Source organism: Scylla paramamosain, chromosome 18 (assembly GCF_035594125.1).
Source record: "Scylla paramamosain isolate STU-SP2022 chromosome 18, ASM3559412v1, whole genome shotgun sequence".
Lineage (NCBI taxonomy): Eukaryota > Metazoa > Arthropoda > Malacostraca > Decapoda > Portunidae > Scylla > Scylla paramamosain.
The window spans coordinates 7,607,364-7,631,643 of NC_087168.1; the positions used below are offsets into that span (position 1 = coordinate 7,607,364).

Here is a 24,280-nt window from a genome sequence, read left to right on the forward strand (position 1 = left end):
GAGTTGCAAGCTCTTTACCAGTGATTTTAAATGGCAGGTTGTAACATTATCTGCCAGTATTGTAGGCATTCCCATTCCTGCCATGCTGGCCTCACTCATTTCTTTGTCTTGACTTCTTGTATATTCTTATGCTCTCCAAAATCTGCTCTGCTTGCCACTTTCTGAACATTCTCTTCTCCAATACTGTCTGACTCACCTTTTCACACCACTTCTCTTTCTACCTCTGTCCAGTTGTTCACTACAAACTTATTTTGCTAATTACATAAAAACAGCTCTGCATGCTTTCCATTCACTCTCAATTTCACCACTTCCCTCAACCAGTTTCTCCTGAAATTCTCTAATTTTGTTAGAATCTTTTATTCTTAATATCTTTTTGGGGCTTTTTGAGTTCTTTATCTCCAAATCACCCAAAAGAAATCAGTGCAACAATAAACATTTATCTAATATCACTTTAAAAATGGTCACCCTCACATCCCCTCTTCTGTCATCACAAAGGCTAAACAGTCAGCACCAAAAAAGATGACAAATGCATGGCATTCAACTAATTTCATCCAGTTGAATGGGAAAGTGGATCACTGATAATATCTGACCTGACAATTCAAGACAGACAGTGGCCTTGGGCACACTCACACATTAACAGTTTTAGTACAGATCTGACAGTTGAGTGATAAGATATTTTTCATGCATGCATTCCTAAATTAACTTCCACAACTTAGTGGTACATGTCTTTCTGTATCAACTTCAAATGGTTACTAAACTGCCTATTACTAGTGACAAAATAGTATCTATGGTTGCTTTGTGCTATGGAGTAAAAACATTTAAGAAACAATTCCTTTGCTATTAGGTGAAGATTACATTTTGTTTCTCTTCTCATAATGTTTTTATTCCTCAGAAAAAGGCAACCCCAGATGTTATTTTGCCATCAATAATAGGCAATTTAGTAGCCACTGGAAGGCAATATGGAAAGATATTTAACACTAATTTGCAAAAGTCAACTCAAGAATACAAACATGAAAAACATCTTATCACTCAAGTGTCTGATTTATACTAAACTGTTAATGTGTGACTGTGCCAAAGGCCACAGTCTGTCTTGTGTTGCCAGGTCAGATATTATCAGTGCTCTCTCATGAAACTGGATCAGACTACTTGAATGACATGCAGACAGGTTGACTCCAACTATAATTTGGTCACCTTTTTTGGCACTGCATCCCTACTTTTAAGTGTGATAGGAAGTTCTGCTTCTTTCTTGAACTATGTATTCAAAAAAATTTTAATTACTTCACAGAACCTTGGTTCACAAATACCCCACATCACAAACAAATTGGTTCACAAGCTAGGTTTGTGAACAAATTTTAGCTTGGTTCATAAATGATGCTTTAGGGTACAAATGCACATTACCCACAATCCATGGAACCTCGCATTCAGTTGTGCATTGGCACACTTGAGACAAACATTGTTCGTGAGAGTGCTGTGTTCAAAAGCACACATTTTTTATTCCCACCCCCCTCTTTTTTTTTTTTGTTATTTTAGGCCCCATTATGCCACCTAACAAGGAGAAAAGTGTTAGATGTCACCACCAGCTCAGTCTTTTGCCCCAAAGAGAATGGATTACTCTTTCAATTATCATGAATTACAGTACATTACCAGTAATGAACATATATGGAAGAGGATGGGTTGCTAAAAACAAAAATTCATCATATCCAGAGAGAGAGAGAGAGAGAGAGAGAGAGAGAGAGAGAGAGAGAGAGAGAGAGAGAGAGAGAGAGAGAGAGAGAGAGAGAGAGAGAGAGAGAGAGAGAGAGAGAGAGAGAGAGAGAGAGAGAGAGAGAGAGAGAGAGAGAGAGAGAGAGAGAGAGAGAGAGAGAGAGAGAGAGAGTGTATAGAGCAGAGAGGGAAGGAGGCAGGCAGCAGCCTTTTACCCAATATTCAGTAGCTTCCCCCTCTTCCTCTGCTCCCTCACCATCCACCTGAGCTAGCAAATATAAATAACAAAGGTAAATTACAGTAATTTTATTTAATTTTGTGTTATTTGTCTCTATTTAAGGATATGTATTTCAGTTTCATTATGTATTCTTCCTCACAAAAAACACTTAAACATGTAAAAATTCCATATTTCTGAGGCTGAAATGAATGAATTGTATTTACATTAATTTCAATGGAAAAAACTGTCTTGATTTGCAGACAATTTGGTTTGCAAATTGAGGCATGGAATGGATTAAGTTCATGAACTGATTTTTTTTTTTTTTTTTTTTTTTTTATGTAGGAAGAATACTGGCCAAGGGCAACAAAAATCTAATAAAAAAAAATGCCCACTGAAATGCCAGTCCCATAAAAGGGTCAAAGCAGTGGTCAAAAATTGGTGGATAAGTGTCTTGAAACCTCCCTCTTGAAGGAATTCAAGTCATAGGAAGGTGGAAATACAGAAGAAGGCAGGGAGTTCCAGAGTTTACCAGAGAAAGGGATGAATGATTGAGAATACTGGTTAACTCTTGCGTTAGAGAGGTGGACAGAATAGGGGTGAGAGAAAGAAGAAAGTCTTGTGCAGCGAGGCCACGGAAGGAGGGGAGGCATGCAGTTAGCAAGATCAGAAGAGCAGTTGGCATGAAAATAGCAGTAGAAGACAGCTAGATATGCAACATTGCGGCGGTGAGAGAGGGGCTGAAGACAGTCAGTTAGAGGAGAGGAGTTGATGAGACGAAAAGCTTTTGATTCCACCCTGTCTAGAACAGCAGTATGAGTGGAACCCCCCCAGACATGTGAAGCATACTCCATACATGGACAGATAAGGCCCTTGTACAGAGTTAGCAGCTGGGGGGGTGAGAAAAACTGGCGGAGACGTCTCAGAACACCTAACTTCATAGAAGCTGTTTTAGCTAGAGATGAGATGTGAAGTTTCCAGTTCAGATTATAAGTAAAGGACAGACCGAGGATGTTCAGTGTAGAAGAGGGGGACAGTTGAGTGTCATTGAAGAAGAGGGGATAGTTGTCTGGAATATTGTGTCGAGTTGATAGATGGAGGAATTGAGTTTTTGAGGCATTGAACAATACCAAGTTTGCTCTGCCCCAATCAGAAATTTTAGAAAGATCAGAAGTCAGGCGTTCTGTGGCTTCCCTGCGTGATATGTTTACCTCCTGAAGGGTTGGACGTCTATGAAAAGACGTGGAAAAGTGCAGGGTGGTATCATCAGCATAGGAGTGGATAGGACAAGAAGTTTGGTTTAGAAGATCATTAATGAATAATAAGAAGAGAGTGGGTGACAGGACAGAACCCTGAGGAACACCACTGTTAATAGATTTAGGAGAAGAACAGTGACCGTCTACCACAGCAGCAATAGAACGGTCAGAAAGGAAACTTGAGATGAAATTACAGAGAGAAGGATAGAAACCGTAGGAGGGTAGTTTGGAAATCAAAGCTTTGTGCCAGACTCTATCAAAGGCTTTTGATATGTCCAAGGCAACAGCAAAAGTTTCACCAAAGTCTCTAAAAGAGGATGACCAAGACTCAGTAAGGAAAGCCAGAAGATCACCAGTAGAGCGGCCTTGACGGAACCCATACTGGCGATCAGATAGAAGGTTGTGAAGTGATAGATGTTTGAGAATCTTCCTGTTGAGGATAGATTCAAAAACTTTAGATAAGCAGGAAATTAAAGCAATAGGACGGTAGTTTGAGGGATTAGAGCGGTCACCCTTTTTAGGAACAGGTTGAATGTAGGCAAACTTCCAGCAAGAAGGAAAGGTAGATTTTGACAGACAGAGCTGAAAGAGTTTGACTAGGCAAGGTGCAAGCACGGAGGCACAGTTTCGGAGAACAATAGGAGGGACCCCATCAGGTCCATAAGCCTTCCGAGGGTTTAGACCAGCGAGGGGATGGAAAACATCATTACGAAGAATTTTAATACGTTGCATGAAGTAGTCAGAGGGTGGAGGAGAGGGAGGAACAAGCCCAGAATCGTCCAAGGTAGAGTTTTTAGCAAAGGTTTGAGCAAAGAGTTCAGCTTTAGAAATAGATGTGATAGCAGTGGTGCCATCTGGTTGAAGTAGAGGAGGGAAAGAAGAAGAAGCAAAGTTATTGGAGATATTTTTGGCTAGATGCCAGAAATCACGAGGGGAGTTAGATCTTGAAAGGTTTTGACATTTTCTGTTGATGAAGGAGTTTTTGGCTAGTTGGAGAACAGACTTGGCATGGTTCCGGGCAGAAACATAAAGTGCATGAGATTCTGGTGATGGAAGGCTTAAGTACCTTTTGTGGGCCACCTCTCTATCATGTATAGCACGAGAACAAGCTGTGTTAAACCAAGGTTTAGAAGGTTTAGGACGAGAAAAAGAGTGAGGAATGTACGCCTCCATGCCAGACACTATCACCTCTGTTATGCGCTCAGCACACAAAGACGGGTCTCTGACACGGAAGCAGTAGTCATTCCAAGGAAAATCAGCAAAATACCTCCTCAGGTCCCCCCAACTAGCAGAGGCAAAACGCCAGAGGCACCTTCGCTTAGGGGGATCCTGAGGAGGGATTGGAGTGATAGGACAAGATAAAGATATGAGATTGTGATCGGAGGAGCCCAACGGAGAAGAAAGGGTGACAGCATAAGCAGAAGGATTAGAGGTCAGGAAAAGGTCAAGAATGTTGGGTGTATCTCCAAGACGGTCAGGAATACGAGTAGGGTGTTGCACCAATTGCTCTAGGTCATGGAGGATAGCAAAGTTGTAGGCTAGTTCACCAGGATGGTCAGTGAAGGGAGAGGAAAGCCAAAGCTGGTGGTGAACATTGAAGTCTCCAAGAATGGAGATCTCTGCAAAAGGGAAGAGGGTCAGAATGTGCTCCACTTTGGAAGTTAAGTAGTCAAAGAATTTCTTATAGTCAGAGGAGTTAGGAGAGAGGTATACAGCACAGATAAATTTAGTATGAGAATGACTCTGTAGTCGTAGCCAGATGGTGGAAAACTCGGAATATTCAAGAGCGTGGGCACGAGAGCAGGTTAAGTTATTGCGCACATAAACGCAGCATCCAGCTTTGGATCGAAAATGAGGATAGAGAAAGTAGGAGGGAACAGAAAAGGGGCTACTGTCAGTTGCCTCAGACACCTGAGTTTCAGTGAGGAAAAGAAGATGAGGTTTAGAAGAGGAGAGGTGGTGTTCTACAGATTGAAAATTAGATCTTAGACCGCGAATGTTGCAGAAGTTAATGAAGAAAAAGTTGAGGGGGGTGTCAAGACACTTAGGGTCGTCGACGGAAAGGCAGTTCGACCTGGGGACATTTATGGTCCCCTCCCCAGATGGGGACTCCCACTGTAACTGAAGAACCTGTTCTTGTTACCCATCTTGATTTCTGTGCCTTTCCAAACACACCGGTGGAGGATATACTAAAAATACATGCACAGTCTTAATCTTCATCATACACTCATTCCATCTTACTACTTGTGTCATATTTTCCATCTATCCCTCCTTCACCAAAATTCTCACTCCTTCTCTCCTCATTTTCATCACTCCACCCCAATTTATATATTTTTCTTCACTCCCTATAAATTTTTGTACTACTGTTCTTGTACCTAACCTGTACTGCACATATATCCACTCTTCTTCCAAGCACTGCAACAATCTCTCTGTTATATCAAACCATGTGGTCATTTGATATTCATGACTCATGACTCATCTTTTTTTTTTTTTTAATGTGTTTGGAGCCAAGCATTTCCTCCCCAAGATGCACTCCTCTAATGTGGAGACTGTCTAACAAGGGTATGGATGTTCTCCCCAAACAGTTCTACTGCCTTAGGCCAGGTTAGAGAAAGCAAATTAGGTCATAAAGGGCTCCTAAGTCCAAGCGTAAGGAGAGAGGAGAACTGTCATTTCACTGGTGATGGAGAACCCCTCAGTTGAGTGTGATTTTGTTCCATCACTTTTTTTCTAAATATCTACTTTCTCACCTAAATTTTCTCCACAATTAAAGATAACTGGTTAATTTTTTGTTATATAATAGCAAATTTGTTCATGACCATGACTTGCTATAACCCATGATGCATGAGGCGGAACGTGAAGAGACAAGTAAGTTATAGGAGCGCAGTATAGAATGCTTATTTTCCATTAGATTTTGTCTAACATTCATCAGATTAAGTCAACAAAAATAACAATGACAGACAGACAATACTCTCTCCATCACCTAAGGATGAGGTCTTAGCTATGACACAAGCCAATTTTAGTGGGAGCTGAATATGATACTTTCATGGTTACATGCTCTCCATTTACTTTGCACAAAGAGCTTTAAGTTACTTTACTTGTATATTATATATTTCATATTTCTGTAATATTACTGAGATCGATCAAGTAAAAAATATAGAAGGAGGCAGTAGACATAGGAGGAGGGGGCAGTAAACACCTGCTGAAACAATAATTACTCCCAGTGAGGTCTAAAGCACTGTTCAAGGGGTGCTGTGAACTTATCATTAAACCCAGCTGTGACCTCACTGAATGTTTCCCTTTGTGTCTCACAACACAAGGGGGCAGTCACAGCTTGCTCTCTAAAGACAACTCTCTTCCTCCACATAAAACTACAAGCACCTAATAATACACACACCCTTCACTCAAAAATTTCATAATTATTATGGCGACTCCTACACCAGCCTCGGAGTCCCAATCTGGGGAGGGGACCATAAATGTCCCCAGGTCAGACTGCCTTTCTGTCAAAGACCCTAAGTGTCTTGACATCCCCTCAACTTTTTCTTCATTAACTTCTGCAACATTCATGGTCTAAGATCTAATTTTCAATCTGTAGAACACTACCCCTCCTCTTCTAAACCTCATCTTCTTTTCCTCACTGAAACTCACATGTCTGAGGCAACTGACAGTAGCCCCTTTTCTGTTTCCTCCTACTTTCTCTATCCTCATTTTTTATCCAAAGCTGGATGTTGCGTTTATGTGTGCAATGACTTAACCTGCTCTCATGCCCACGCTCTTGAATCTTCCGAGTTTTCCACCATCTGGCTACGAATAGTCACTCTCAAACTAAATTTATCTGTGCTGTATACCTCTCATCTAACTCCTCTGACTATAAGAAATTCTTTGACTACTTAACTTCCAAAGTGGAGCACATTCTGATTCTCTTCCCTTTTGCAGAGATCTCCATTCTTGGAGACTTCAATGTTTACCACCAGTTTTGGCTTCCTCTCCCCTAGTGAACTAGCCTTCAACTTTGCTAAACTCCACGACCTAGAGCAATTGGTCCAACACCCTACTTGTATTCCTGACCGTCTTGGAGATACACCCAACATTCTTGACCTTTTTCTGATCTCTAATCCTTCTGCTTATGCTGTCACCCTCTCTTCTCTGTTGGGCTCCTCCGATCACAATCTCATATCTTTGTCTTGTCCTATCGCTCCAATCCCTCCTCAGGATCCCCGTAAGCGAAGGTGCCTCTGGCGTTTTGCCTCTGCTAATTAGGGAGACCTGAGGAGGTATTTTGCTGATTTTCCTTGGAATGACTACTGCTTCCATGTCAGAGACCCATCGTTGTGTGCTGAGCACATAACAGAGGTGATAGTGTCTGGCATGGAAGCGTACATTCCTCACTCTTTTTCTCAACCTAAACCTTCCAAACCTTGGTTTAACACAGCTTGTTCTCGAGCTATACATGATAGAGAGGTGGCCCACAAAAGGTACTTAAGCCTTCCATCACCAGAATCTCATGCACTTTATATTTCTGCCCGGAATCATGCCAAGTCTGCTCTCTAACTAGCCAAAAACTCCTTCATTAACAGAAAGTGTCAAAATCTTTCAAGATCTAACTCCCCTCGTGACTTCTGGCATCTAGCCAAAAATATCTCCAATAACTTTGCTTCTTTCCCTCCTTTGTTTCAACCAGATCACACCACTGCTATCACATCTATTTCTAAAGCTGAACTCTTCACTCAAACCTTTGCTAAAAACCCTACCTTGGACGATTCAGGGCTTGTTCCTCCCTCTCCTCCACCCTCTGACTACTTCATGCCACCTATCAAAATTCTTCGCAATGATGTTTTCCATGCCCTTGCTGGCCTAAACCCTCGGAAGGCTTATGGACCTGACAGGCTCCCTCCTTTTGTTCTCCGAAACTGTGCCTCTGTGCTTGCACCTTGCCTACTCAAACTCTTTCAGCTCTGTCTGTCAACATCTACCATTCCTTCTTGCTGGAAGTTTGCCTACATTCAGCCTGTTCCTAAAAAGGGTGACCGTTCTAATCCCTCAAACTACTGTCCTATTGCTTTAATTTCCTGCCTATCTAAAGTTTTTTAATCTATCCTCAACAGGACGATTCTTAAACATCTATCACTTCACAACTTTCTATCTGATGGCCAGTATGGGTTCCATCAAGGCCACTCTACTGGTGATCTTCTGGCTTTTCTTAATGAGTCTTGGTCATCCTCTGTTAGAGATTTTGGTGAAACTTTTGCTGTTGCCTTGGACATATCAAAAGCTTTTGATAGAATCTGGCACAAAACTTTAATTTCCAAACTATCTTCCTACAGCTTTTATCCTTCTCTCTGCAACTTCATCTCAAGTTTCCTTTCTGATCGTTCTTTTACTGCTATGGTAGACAGTCACTGTTCTAAATCTATTAATAGTGGTGTTCCTCAGGGTTCTGTTCTGTCACCGACTCTCTTCTTATTATTCATTAATGATCTTCTAACTTCCTGTCCTATCCACTCCTACGCTGATGATACCACCCTGCACTTTTCCATGTCTTTTCATAGACGTCCAACCCTTCAGGAAGTAAACATTTCACGCAGGGAAGTCACAGAACGCTTGACTTCTGATCTTTCTAAAATTTCTGTTTGGAGCAGAGCAAACTTGGTATTGTTCAATGCCTCAAAAACTCAATTCCTCCATCTATCAACTCGACACAACCTTCCAGACAACTATCCCCTCTTCTTCAATGACATTCAACTGTCCCCTTCTTCTACACTGAACATCCTCCTTTACTTATAATCTGAACTGGAAACTTCACATCTTATCTCTAGCTAAAACAGCTTCTATGAAGTTAGGCTTTCTGAGATGTCTCTACCAGTTTTTCTCACCCACCCACCCAGCTGCTAACTCTGTACAAGGGCCTTATCTGTCCATGTATGGAGTATGCTTCACATGTCTGGGGGGGGTTCCACTCGTACTGCTCTTCTAGACAGGGTGGAATCAAAAGCTTTTCATCTCATCAACTCCTCTCCTCTAACTGACTGCCTCTCTCTCATCGCTGCAATGTTGCATCTCTAGCTATCTTCTACCATTATTTTCATGCCAACTGCTCTTCTGATCTTGCTAACTGCATGCCTCCCCTCCTCCCACAGCCTTGCTGCACAAGACTTTCTTCTTTCTCTCACCCGTATTCTGTCCACCTCTCTAATGCAAGAGTTAACCAGTATTCTCAATCATTCATTCCTTTCTCTTGTAAACTCTGGAACTCCCTGCCTGCTTCTGTATTTCCACCTTCCTATGACTTGAATTCCTTCAAGAGAGATTTCAGATTTCAAGACACTTATCCTTCAATTTTTGACTACCGCTTTGGACCCTTTTTATGGGACTGGCATTTGAGTGGGCATTTTTTTTATCGAATTTTTGTTGCCCTTGGTCAGTGTCCCTCCTACATAAAAAAAAATATATATATTTGAATTATAATGTTATGAAAAGTCTGAGGATCAGAGCAAAATATTTTTCAAGTTAACTCCCTCCCCACATGTTTGAATCCCTTGGCTAATAACACAGGATGGAAGTCTGGAAAAGCAAATAATTCACTGACAAAAATTTTCCTTTATTACACTCTCAAGAATCAGTCAGTTATAACAGTAAAATAACCCCAAATTTTCCTAGTTTATTTTGGGAAGCATCATAATATAATTTCCAAGGGAATAGAAAAAAAAGCAAAGCTGGTTGTGACATAGTAGCTGGTATAATTGACCACTATACTAGATCCACTTAAGCTAGATTCCTGGCACCTAGATAGGTTTGTATTGTCACATCTGTTTGGTTGCACCGCTCTCTCGCTAGCACTCTCATCAGGCCACATCTTGCATGTTCAAGTGAAAAATGTTTCTATATTATATGCCATAGCTCAATTCATATATAGGAGCAAGTTTTGGTTAACACCATCAGACTTAGCAGTGACTGTAGAATCAAGATGTATTGTGAAAACTGACAAAAAAGAAAAAAAAGGTATTACAACAAGTTGAACTGTGAAGATGTTAAAAAATTTTTATGCTTTACTTATGCTCACTATTTCCAACAGTTGTTCATGAAAGTGGAAATATATTAATACATTACAAAAAGAAAACTTTTATGAACATGATAAAGAGAGATCCCATTATACCAGCATGTTATAAAAAGAAAAAAAAACAATATGAGATGTCTAAATTAGAGACTATTTTCTTTACAGTTGATGATACAAGCTTCAGTCTGAGGTGAGTAAAACTACAAAATTTAAAATGCATGACTTCCTGCACCCTCCAGCTAACACATCTGGGCAGTATGATGATGTACAATGATTCAGATGTGCAGAGATGAGTTTGTGAGCACTGGAAGACAACTACCTAGCATTCATTTACTATGCCAATCCTCTTATAAATTGAACTCAGTGTTTCTCAGACTCCCATCCTAACAGTGTTACTGCTCATCATTGTACTCGTACTCTATCATCATTTTCTTTTCAAGCATACTTTCAATATAGTACAAGTACAGTGTACAGTGCTTTATGTGACTGATTGGTGCTTGGATGAGTTACAGTGTTACTGGTGGCATGTTCTTTCATTCATTGTCGTTGGTGTGGTGTTGTGTGTGCGACTGACCACATGGTGAATAGATTGTGCTTTACTTTGCCTCTCAAGTGCTAACTATGCCTTCCAAGCAGTCAATGAGTTCCAATGCAAGTCCAACGCAAGTCAATGAATTCCAATGCAGTAAGGCTAAGCAAGCTAGAGTCTGCAATGAAATTATGTCCTATGAAAGAGAACTGACAATATTAGATGCTCTGCTGCAGAAAGTAAAACAAGATCTAGTGAAGTTAAGAGGTGGAAAGATAACACTATGGAAAGTTGTGAAAGAACTTGGATTTTGCCAGAAGAAAGTGACAAGTGGAAGGGTTATTCAGATGGAGCAAGAGGATAGCACAAACTCAGTACCTAAGACCGATAGAAAAGAACAGAAAATGTAGCCCACCAAACAATGACCAGAAGTGTTTCTTGATGAAACAGGGATCAACCAGAATGAATGTGTTGAGATGTGTTGGACAGTGGCTAATGGAGCAGTTGGACCTAAACTTAAAACTGGTAAAGACTCTAAGTTCAATGTGCTGCACGCAGGAAATGAATAAGGTTTTGTTCAGGGCGCCCTTTTGTTGTTTAAGTCAAAGAATGGGGCCAAGGATGATTACCATGATTCAGTGGATAATTATAAATTTAAAAGATGGTTTCAAGAACAACTGCAGCCAAATATGAAAGAAAGATCTTTGATCACATTAGACAGTGCTTCATACCATAGCAAATTTGAAAATAGGTTTCCAACTTGCTACAACAAAAGAATGAAATAATAGAATGACTCTACTAACAATATACCAAATGATCCATCAGTGGAATCTACTAACAGTATGCCAAATGATCCATCACTGGAAGGAGGCAGCAGGCACCTGCCAAAACAATAATTACTCCCAGTAAGGTCTAAAGCACTGCTCAGGGGGTGCTGTGAACTTATCATTAAACCCAGCTGTGACCTCACTGAACCTTCCCTTTGTGTCTAATGACACAAGGGGGCAGTCACAGCCTGCCCTCTAAAGACAACTCTCTTCCTCCACACAAAACTGCAAGCACCTAATAACACACACACACACACCCTTCACTTAAAATTTCAAAATTATTATGGCAACTCCTACACCAGCCTCGGAGTTTCCATCTGAGGAGGGGACCATAAATGTCCCCAGGTCGGACTGCCCTTCTGTCAACAACCCTAAGTGTCTTGACACCCCCCTCAACTTTTTCTTCATTAACTTCTGCAACATTCGTGGTCTAAGATCTAATTTTTGATCTGTAGAACACCACCTCTCCTCTTCTAAACCTCATCTTCTTTTCCTCACTGAAACTCAGGTGTCTGAGGCAACTGACATTAGCCCCTTTTCTATTCCCTCCTACTTTCTCTATCCTCATTTTCGATCCAAAGCTGGATGTTGCGTTTATGTGCACAATGACTTAACCTGCTCTCATGCCCACGCTCTTGAATCTTCCGAATTTTCCATCATCTGGCTATGACTACAGAGTCACTCTCAAACTAAATTTATCTGTGCTGTAAACCTCTCACCTAACTCCTCTGACTATAAGAAATTATTTGACTACTTAACTTCCAAAGTGGAGCACATTCTGACCCTCTTCCCCTTTGCAGAGATCTCCATTCTTGGAGACTTCAATGTTCACCACCAGCTTTGGCTTTCCTCTCCCTTCACTGACCATCCTGGTGAACTAACCTTCAACTTTGCTATCCTCCACAACCTAGAGCAATTGGTGCAACACCCTACTCATATTCCTGACCGTCTTGGAGATACACCCAACATTCTTGACCTTTTCCTGACCTCTAATCCTTCTGCTTCTGCTGTCACCCTCTCTTCTCCGTTGGGCTCCTCCAATCACAATCTCATATCTGTATCTTGTCCTATCACTCCAATCCCTCCTCAGGATCACTCTAAGCGAAGGTACATCTGGCATTTTGCCTCTGCTGGTTGGGGTGACCTGAGGAGGTATTTTGCTGGTTTTCCTTGCAATGACTTCTGCTTCCATGTCAGACACCCATCTTTGTGTGCTGAGTGCATAACAGAGGTGATAGTATCTGGCATGGAGGCGTACATTTCTCACACTTTTTCTCGACCTAAACCTTCCAAACCTTGGTTTAACACAGCTTGTTCTAATGCTATACATGATAGAGAGGTGGCCCACAAAAGGTACTCATGCCTTCCATCATCAGAATCTCATGCACTTTATATTTCTGCCCAAAACCATGCCAAGTCTGTTCTCCAACTAGCCAAAAACTCCTTCATTAACAGAAAGTGTCAAAATCTTTCAAGATCTAACTCCCCTTGTGGGTCCCTGCTGGCCCACAAAAGGTACTCATGCCTTCCATCACCAGAATCTCATGCACTTTATATTTCTGCCCAAAACCATGCCAAGTCTGTTCTCCAACTAGCCAAAAACTCCTTCATTAACAGAAAGTGTCAAAATCTTTCAAGATCTAACTCCCCTCGTGATTTCTGGCATCTAGCTAAAAACACCTCCAATGACTTTGCTTCTTCTTCTTTCCCTCTTTTATTTCAACCAGATGGCACCACTGCTATCACATCTATTTCCAAAGCTGAACTCTTTGCTCTAACCTTTGCTAAAAACTCTACCTTGAACAATTCAGGGCTTGTTCCTCCCTCTCCTCCACCCTCTGACTACTTCATGACACCTATTAAAATTCTTCGCAATGATGTTTTCCATGCCCTTGCTGGCCTAAACCCTTGGAAGGCTTATGGACCTGATGGTGTCCCTCCTATTGTTCTCCAAAACTGTTTTACCTTCGACGATTCAGGGCTTGTTCCTCTCTCTCCTCCACCCTCTGACTACTTCATGACACCTATTAAAATTCTTCGCAATGATGTTTTCCATGCCCTTGCTGGCCTAAACCCTCGGAAGGCTTATGGACCTGATGGGGTCCCTCCTATTGTTCTCCAAAACTGTGCCTCCATGCTTGCACCTTGCCTAGTCAAACTCTTTCAGCTCTGTCTGTCAACATCTACCTTTCCTTCTTACTGGAAGTTTGCCTACATTCAGCCTGTTCCTAAAAGGGGTGACCGTTCTAATCCCTCAAACTACCATCCTATTGCTTTATTTTCCTGCCTATGTAAAGTTTTTGAATCTATCCTCAACAGGAAGGTTCTTAAACATCTATCACTTCACAGCCTTCTATCTGATGGCCAGTATGGGTTCCATCAAGGCCACTCTACTGGTGATCTGGCTTTCCTTACTGAGTCTTGGTCATCCTCTTTTAGAGATTTTGGTGAAACTTTTGCTGTTGCCTTGGACATATCAAAAGCTTTTGATAGAATCTGGCACAAAACTTTAATTTCCAAACTATCTTCCTACAGCTTTTATCCTTCTCTCTGTAACTTCATCTCAGGTTTCCTTTCTGAATGTTCTATTACTGCTATGGTAGACAGTCACTGTTCTAAATCTATTAATAGTGGTGTTCCTCAGAGTTCTGTCCTGTCACCCACTCTCTTCTTATTATTCATTAATGATCTTCTAAACCAAACTTCTTGTCCTATCCAATCCTACGCTGATGATACCACCCTGCACTTTTCCATGTCTTTTTATAAACGTCTAACCCTTAAGGAAGTAAACATTTCATGCGGGGAAGCCACAGAACACTTGACTTCTGATCTTTCTAAAATTTCTGATTGGGACAGAGCAAACTTGGTATTGTTCAATGCCTCAAAAACTCAATTCCACCATCTATCAACTCGACACAAACTTCCAGACAACTACCCCCTCTTCTTCAATGACACTCAAATGTCCCCCTCTTCTACACTGAACATCCTCGGTCTGTCCTTTACTTATAATCTGAACTGGAAACTTCACATCTTATCTCTAGGTAAAACAGCTTCTATGAAGTTAGGCATTCTGAGACGTCTCCACCAGTTTTTCTCTCCCCCCCAGCTGCTAACTGTGTACAAGGGCCTTATCCGTCCATGTATGGAGTATGCTTTAAATGTCTGGGGTGTTCCACTCATACTACTCTTCTAGACAGGGTGGAATCAAAAGCTTTTCATCTCATCAACTCCTCTCCTCTAACTGTCTTCAGCCTCTCTCTCATCACCGTAATGTTGCATCTCTAGCTGTCTTGTACCTGCATGCCTCCCCTCCTCCTGCAGCCTCGCTACACAAGACTTTCTCCTTTCTCTCACCCCTATTCTGTCCACTTCTCTAATGCAAGAGTTAACCAGTATTCTTATTCATTCATCCCTTTCTCTGGTAAACTCTGGAACTCCCTACCTGCTTCTGTTTTTCTACCTTCCTATGACTTGAATTCCTTCAAAAGGGAGGTTTCAAGACACTTATCCTTCAATTTTTTACTACCACTTTGGACCCTTTTATGGGACCAGCATTTCAGTGGGGCTTTTTTTTTTTTTTTTTTTTACCGTTGGCCAGTGTCCCTCCTACATAAAAAAAAAAAAGTCACCAAATCCAAACTCTTGCAATTGGCTAAACAACACAAAGGAAAACAAGGATATGTGTTAGACGAAACAGATGAAGCAAATGGTCATGAAGTACTACAGCTGCCACCATATTATTGTGAAATTACCCAATAGAACTCATACAAGCACAAATCAAGAAATATGTTAGAAAAGAAATTAATTCAGACCAGTCTCTAAAAGTTGTTGAACACCTGATGAGAGACGCAATTAATAAAGTTACTGAAGATGATTGGAGAAAGTGCACTGACCATGTTAAGAAAGTAAAGGAAGCTTATAGGAGTAAGGATGTTGCTAGAAAACATTTGTTAGAAAATTTTGTTGTATATATTAATGATGAGGAAACTGGCGATGAATTTATGTAAGAATGTTACTGGAAAACATTATTTATTTAGGAGTTTTGTTGCATGTACTGATGATAAGGAAACCAATAATGAATTTATGTAAGGATGCTGCCAGAGAACATTATTTATTAGGAAGTTTTGTTGTATGCATTAATGATGAGAAAACTGACGATGAATGTATACACCATGCCGTTATCTTTAGAGTAAAATCATAAGGAATAGAGAAAGGTATATGCAGGAGTACAGTTGCTGCTACATAGCATGTTACTTGAATATTATGTGTCTTCATCCTTACTCGCTTTTATTTTGTATTAACAATTATTCACAGATTTTGCTATGATAATGAATCTTATGATGAAACTGTGACTTTGTTCCTCCCTCTCTGTTAATAAATAAGGGCACATTAAATATTCTATCATCTTGAAAACCTTTCATATGTGAAAGTATCACTGCAAATAACCAGAACAGAACAGATAAGTGTTCTAGAGCATGAAAATAAATATCACTAATAATACCACTTAACACTTGACAATGCTCGGCAAAAGTGTTTTCCAGGTGACACTTATTCTAACACTGCTGCATTCATCATCAACAAATAAAATCCTTAATATATTTTCCTTACCTTGAGTACTTTGTACATCACCCATGACATCTCTTCACTTATCTCAGTTGTGCTGGCAGTGATAGGGCAAGGTTTTGTAGTAATTTAGGTAGTATATGTGCCCATGACTCAGATTTTGCCATGCACTGATAAAAGAGCAACTTGGCCCCTGCATTCTCCCATGTATCACATTTAGCAAATCAAATTAATCATACTGATGTATGAGTTATTATTCAAAAATACACACTGGTTTTTTTGGCAATACTGCTGTGAACATTACTACCTCCTAATAATGTATTTGGGTGGGGATAAAGGGTTGGCAGACTGCAGTGTGTCATCTGCTTTGCTGAAGGTTTTGGTGTTACTCTGAGATACACGGTTCTCTTCACAATGCTGTAATATTCCATGGTATATCTGGCGAACAGCTGAGCAAGGATACTATCTCAAGGATAGTTGCACTAAAGGATGCAGGGCACCAGACAAAAAAGGATGCAGGGAACCAGACAAAAAAAAAAAAAATAAATAAATAAAAAAATAAATAAATCCAGGAATAAATGGCATTAGCAATCGTTTAGTGCAGCTGTGAGTGATAAGGTACCATGACAGAGGTGTTGCCATGCCAACCCACAAACCTTGCTCCAGGAGACCACAAAAGATTTCTGATCAGGGAAATAGCATTGTGAGAAGGGAATTTGAAAAAAGCCTTCATCTCACAGCCTGCCTTTTGAAAGAGAGCTATAACAGGTTGTTCCAGGATGTGTTAATAAGGATAGTTAGCTAGTGCATTCAAAATCTGGGCTACAGAAGTCACTGTACCATGAGAAAATCATTTCTCACCCCTGTACACAGGAAGCGTAGGGTTGCATTTGCTGAGAAATACTTGACCTGGGATAATGAAGATTGGTTTGATGTGCTGCAAAGTAACAAAGCAATATTTACAGTGACTTGCAATACAGTTGGAAATGTGTATCACCATAGGGGTAGTGATCCTCTTAATTCTCATTACCTCTGTGGAACAGTAAAACACCTGGATTCATTGATGGTGTGGGGTTATTTTTCTGGAAGAAGGTAAGGGAAGTTAATAATACTGCAGGCAAATGTTCAAGTAAATCAACATATGTATTTTGATTTGCTAAATGACCATTTATGTGATGCATTTGAGAATGCCAGAGCCAATGTATTCTAACAAGACCCCTGCTCACACTGCAAAATCTGTAAAGCAGTGGATCTGTAAAGCAGTGGATTGTGGTGTGAAATGTATTGATGATTGGCCAGAAAACAGTCCTGGCATTAGTTGTATAGAAAACCTGTGGCATGTGTTAAAACAAAACCTAAAGGGCAAGGACATCAGAACCCTAGCGAAGCTGGAGGAAGCGATTACAAAGTCATGGGCACAAATACTCACCTGAAACACTACATAACCTTCCCCTATCACTGCCAGCACGACTGAGAGAAGTGAAAAGACATCATGGATGATGTATGAAGTATTGAAGGTAAGGATAATGCATTAGGGTTTTTATTTGTTGATAATGAATACAGCAGTGTTAGAAAAAGTGTCACAAGGAAAACACTTTTGGCAAGTACTGTACGCGTGATATTCTGATATTTTGTGAAAAAGAAATGTGGTACCAGCACACCAACAGAGTGGGAGATCAGATATTTAGTATTTAACTTCATTCTGCCTTCACACACCATGTGTTGCACCAACATGATGGTTGCAGGGAACTTTATCTGCATTCTGATAACACTATCATGTTCATGAGAGATTTTTCCTACATAATGTGATAATATATTTCAGCAATCTATGGACAACTGTTGAAAATAGCTAGCATAAGTAAAACATGTTATAAACTTCTTTTTTTTTTCATATATTCACAGTTCAATTTGCTGTAATACCATTTTATGTTTTGTTTTATCAATTTTCACAACACAGCTTGATTCTACAGTCACTGATGAGACTAATGGTATTAACCAAAATTGGCTCCCATATATGAGGTGAGCTATGGCATATAATATGGAAACATACCTCACTCAAGCATGTGCAATGTGACTTGACGGGAGTGCTAGTGAGAGAGCAGTGCAGCCAATCAGATGTGATAATACAAACCCACCTGGGCATCAGGAATCTAACTTAAGTAAACCTAGAATTGTGATTCATCAGATTCCATCCTCATCAGCCACCTGCTCTAACCTTCATTAGTCATGATACAGGATGATGGGACTTCGACAACCATGAGAAGTGATCAATTTCCTTTCCCACCAGCACAACCATGTTCCTTAATGGAAGGGTTTTTATTGGCCCCCTTTAGTGTAGGGGGCACAGAATGAGTCAAGTTTTATTGTGTATGTTCTCATGAGGTGAATGAGTGCTGATGTCATAATAGGGTCATCCCTAGCAGTGGCTGTACAGAATAGAATAAAAAAATCATTATAAATAGTTGAAAATCATGAATTTTTAATCCTGCTGCAGTTTAGAAACATGTCAGGATCATATCAGAAATGTAATTAAATATGTTAATTGGCAAATTATTCACTATTGTATATGTTGCTTCAGTAAATGCAATCTTGTCCTTACACAAACCTTTTTCTTATAATATTCAGAGTCAATATCACCATATTTAAGATACTGGAACATATACTGACTGTAATTTTTTTTTTTTTTTTTCAGATTTCTATTACTATCAAGCTGTTCTTTCCTTCAACTTACTTTGGTTTCATAGATGGAAGACACATTGAACATATTCCATAAGTGAAATATTAATGTTCTCTTCACAATATATCTAAAAGAGCCATTCATGGTCTTCACATATATAAACTTCCTGAAAGCAACTGAATACTGTGTAATCAAAGGGTTAACTCTAATGAGGATTATCATAAATTATCATTCTCTGCATTAGGCAATCTAAAAAAGAAGTGTCAGAAACAACCTAGATCTCAACAACTACTGACAATGACACTGATACGTCAGATCATACATTTTTCTATTTTTTTTCTTTTTTTTCTAGGAAGAACACTGGCCAAGGAAAAAAAAAAAAGCCCACTGAGATGCCAGTCCTCAAATAGGGTCCAAAGTGGTAGTCAGAAACTAAAGGATAAATGTCTTGAAACCTCACTCTTAAAGAGTTCAAGTCATGGGAAGATGGAAATACAAAAGCAAACAGGGTGTTTCAGAGTTTACCAGAGAAAGGGATGAATGATTGAGAATACTGGTTAGCGGACAGAATAAGGGTGAGATAAAGAAGAAAGTCTTGTGCAGCAAAGCTGCGGAAGGAGAGGAGGCATTCAGTTGCCATGAAAATGGCAGTAGATAGCAAGAGATGCAACATTGCAGCAATGAGAAAGAGGCTACAGACAGTCAGTTAAAGGAGAGGAGTTGATGAGACAAAAAGCTTTTCATTCCGCACTGTCTAAAAGAGCAGTATGAGTGGAACCCTCCCCAGACATGTGAAGCATACTCCATACATAAACAGATAAGGCCCCTGTACAGAGTTAGTAGTTGGGGAGATGAGAAAAACTGGCAGAGACATCTCAGAATGCCTAACTTCATAGAGGCTGTTTTAGCTAGAAATGAGATGCGAAGTTTCCAGTTTAGATTATAAGAAAAAGGGCAGATTGACGATGTTCTGTGTAGAAGAAGGGGATAGTTGTCTGGAAGGTTGTGTCGCGTTGATAGTTGGAGGAATTGAGTTTTTGAGGTACTGAACAATACCAAATTTGCTCTATCCCAATCAGAAATTTTAGAGATCAGAAGTTAGCCATTCTGTGGCTTATGTGTGTGAACTGTTTACTTCCTGAAGGGTTGGACATCTAAGAAAAGACGTAGAAAAGTGAAGGGTGGTATCATCAGCATAGGAGTGGGTAGGACAAGAAGTTTGGTTTAGAAGATCAATGATGAATAATAGGAAGAGAGTGGGTGACAGAAGAGAACCCTGAGGAACACCACTGTTAATAGATTTAGAAGAACATTGACTGTCTACCACAGCAGAAAGGAAACTTGAAATGAAGTTACAGAAAGAAGAATAGAAGCCATAGGAGAGTAGTTTGGAAATCGAAGCTTTGTGACAGACTCTATCAAAAGCTTTTTGATATGTCTAAGGCAACAGCAAAAGTTTTACCAAAATCTCTAAAAGAGAATGACCAAGACTCAGTAAGAAAAGCCAGATCACCAGTAGAGCAGCTTTGATGGAACCCATACTGGCAATTAGATAGAAGGTTGTGAAGTGATAGATGTTTCAGAATCTTCCTGTTGAGGGTAGATTTTAAAACTTTAGATAGGCAGGAAACTAAAGCAATAGGAGGGTAGTTTGAGGGATTAAAATGGTCATCTTTTTTAGGAACAGGCTGAATGTTGGCAAACTCCCAGCATGAAGGAAAGGTAGATGTTGACAGAAAGACTTGAAAGAGTTTGACAAGGTAAGGTGCAAGCATGGAGGCACAATTTCAGAGAACAATAGGAGGGAAACCATCAGGTCCATAAGCCTTCATAGGCCAGTGAGGGCATGGAAAACATCATAGCAAAGAATTTTAATAGTAATGAAGCATGAAGCATTTAATAGCATGAAGTAGTCAGAAGGTGGAGGAGAGGGAGGAACAAGCCCTGAATTGTCCCAAGGTAGAGATTTTTAGCATAAATTAAAGCAAAGAGTTCAGCTTTAGAAATAGAGGTGATAGTAGTGGTGCCATCTGGTTGAAATAAAGGAGGGAAAGAAGAAGCAAAGTTATTGGAGATGTTTTTAGCTAGGTGCCAGAAGTCATGAGGGGAGTTAAATCTTGAAAGATTTTGACACTTCTATTAATGAAGGAATTTTTGGCTAGTTGGAGAACAGACTTGGCATGTTCCAGGCAGAAATATAAAGTGCATGAGATTTTGGTGATGGAAAGCTCAAGTACCTTTTGTGGGCCACCTCTCTACCACATATAGCACGAGAACAGGCTGTGTTAAACCAAGGTTTGAAAGGTTTAGGTTGAGAAAAGTGAGGAATGTGTGCCTCCATACCAGACACTATCACCTCTGTTATGCGCTCTGCACACAGAGACAGGTCTCTGACACGGAAGCAGTAGTGATTCCAAGGAAAATCAGCAAAATACCTCCTCAGGTCCCCCAACTAGCAGAGGCAAAGCAAAACGCCAGAGGCATCTCCGTTTAGGGGGATACTGAGGAGGGACTGGAGCGATAGGACAAGATACAGGTAAGAGACTATGATCAGAGGAGCCCAACAGAGAAGATAGGGTAACAGTATAAGCAGAAGGATTTGAGGTTAGGTAAAGGTCAAGAATGTTGGGCATATCTCCAAAACAGTCAGGAATACAATTAGGCTGTTGCACCAGTTGCTCTAGATTGTGGAAGATAAGAATGTTAAAGGCTAGTTCACCAGAATGGTCAGTGAAGGGAGAGGAAAGCCAAAGATGGTGGTAAACATTTAAGTCTCCTAGAATGGAGATCTCTGCAAAAGGGAAGAGAGTCAGAATGTGCTCCACTTTGGAAGTTAAATAGTCAAAGAATTTCTTATAGTCCGATGAGTTAAATGAGAGTTATACAGCACAGACAAATTCAGTTTGAGTGACTCTGTAGTCACAGCCAGATGATGGAAAACTCAGAAGATTCAAGAGTGTGGGCACGAGAGCACGTCAAGTCGTTGTGTACATAGACACAACATCCAGTTTTGAATTGTAAATGAGGATAGGGATAGTAGGAGGGAACAGAAAAGGGGCTACTGTCAGTTGCTTCAGACACCTGCTTTTCAGTGAGGAAAAGATGAGGTTTAGTAGAGGAGAGGTGGCATTCTACAGATTGAAAATTAGATGTAAGATTGTGAATGTTGCAAAAATTAATGAAGAAAAAGTTGAGAAAGGTGTCAAGACACTTAGGGTCAATACCAGAAGAGCAGTCTGACCTGGAAACATTTGTTGTCCCCTCCCCAGATGGGGACTCCAAGGCTAGTGTAGGAGTCGCCATGATAATTTTGAATTTTGAGTGAAAGGTGTGTGTGTAATTAGGTGCTTATAGTTTTGTGTGAAGGAAGAGAGTTGTCTTTAGAGGGCAGGCTGTGACTGCCCCCTTGTGTTGTGAGACACAAAGGAAAACATTCAGTGAGGTCACAGCTGGGTTTAATAAGTTCACAGCACCTAAGATCCAGTGCTTTAGATCTCACTGGGAGTAATTACCGTTTCAGCAAGCGTCTACATGCTTTATACTGTCACACCAAACATCACAATAATATATTACATCTGGTAACATTTATAAATGAAAATCCTGTAACAATATCTTCAAATATGTCACAGTTTGCAATAAATTGAAAACTAATGAAATACTGTTATCGAAAGTTACTATATCATTTTGTTAAATAAATGACATGGTAATAATCATACAATCAATTTTTATTGAAAAACAAAAATTATAATTAAATGTATAACCTTTTTCAAGCTTACTTTTCTTCCGGTTGGGGTTAATATATCCACCACATTTGCAAGTGGTAATGGTGAGGCACGACTGCGGTAAGCCAGACTCACAGTGTCCAGAAAGGCAGCCACAACACTGCTTGTGAAGTATGCATCATATTCCTGAAAGTTTAGCAAAGTTTAGTAACTCTCATTCATCCTTAAAATGCTACTCTTCAATTATTATGAGTTAAATTTTCTAAATTTCATATGGTCATATAGTTCTTCAGAGCAACAGGCAATCATCTCATAAAAGCTCAGAAACAGTTATATCACAAAAACATACATATAATATACACACACACACAATATATATATATATATATATATATATATATATATATATATATATATATATATATATATATATATATATATATATATATATATATATATATTGCAACTGGCAATCATCTCATGAAAGCTCAGAAACATTTTTATCACAAAAACATACATATAATACACACACACACACACACACACACACACACACACATATATATATATATATATATATATATATATATATATATATATATATATATATATATATATATATATATATATATATATATATATATATATATATATATATATGTATATATATTGCCAATAAAGATGACAATATCCTCAGTTGGTGCCATTGGCCAGGAACCATTCAACTAGTTTCATCTCATTGTATGAGACAGCAGAGCCATGAGTCTGACTTGTCAAAAGACAGCTGGTGGCCTTGGGTACACTCACACATTAACAGTTTTAATATAAATTTGACTGTAGAGTGATAACGGGATGCCTTTGAAGCATACATACCCAACTTGACTTTTGCTCTGCAAGTTATTGTTGTATATCTCCATATCATCTGAGTGGCCACTAACCCACCCATTACTGGTATAATACCATCTGTAGTTACCTTATGCCATGGAACAAAAACTGTTAAAAAACAATTAACATTACTGGTATTTAAGAACTGTATACCAGTGGAAAAGGAGGTTCAAAGATGGCAGCAAAACATTTATCCCAAAAGCATAAAGTGAGGCCTGCGTAAAGAAAGTTGCTCAGTGAATCTTGAACAGTATGAAAAGATAAACAGAATGAAGCCTCACCTAACAGCAAAGGAATTAAAAAAAAAGGGAACATGGGTTCTTGTTGATGGGTCTCTGAAGTTTTTATAATGTCATAATCAATTACACACATTTGTAAACTTTTTGGTAACAATTGTATACAGTAATCCCTCCAATATCCATATTCATCAATATCTAATGGCAAGGATGTGAAAGATAGTGACACTACAGTGCCCAACAAATGCAGCAACTTCATTGATCTTGGCTCTTCACCTCAGGCTGATGATATGGGCCCTCTCCATCATGCTTGTGGTCACCCCAACCATTTTTGTACTTTCATTGAAAAAAGAGTGGACTTTTATACTCCATGGAGAAAAAATGCAAAGGTGAGCAAATCTGGGAACAAATGCTTAATTCTGCAATCTTGTGCGGCCTTGAGGTACCAAAGCATTACTGTCATCCCATGATCACACTATTATTGGAAAGTTACCAGCACTGGGGCTGGGCAAGAACATATACGTCTTAATTCTTTTTTTTTTTATGTAGGAGGGGCACCAGCCAATGGCAAAAAAAAAGTATATATATATATATATATATATATATATATATA

General features: G+C 39.7%; 1 protein-coding gene across 4 annotated transcripts in view; it reads right to left on the minus strand.

The window, feature by feature from the left end:
- Positions 1-24,280, minus strand: part of LOC135109067 (protein misato homolog 1-like) — a 132,378-nt gene that overhangs the window by 30,355 nt on the left and 77,743 nt on the right. For all 4 annotated transcript variants that reach the window (XM_064020092.1, XM_064020095.1, XM_064020093.1 and 1 more), the window contains one exon: positions 22,601-22,732. In XM_064020092.1, coding sequence (XP_063876162.1) covers positions 22,601-22,732 — 132 coding nt within the window. The remainder of the gene's footprint in view (positions 1-22,600; positions 22,733-24,280) is intronic.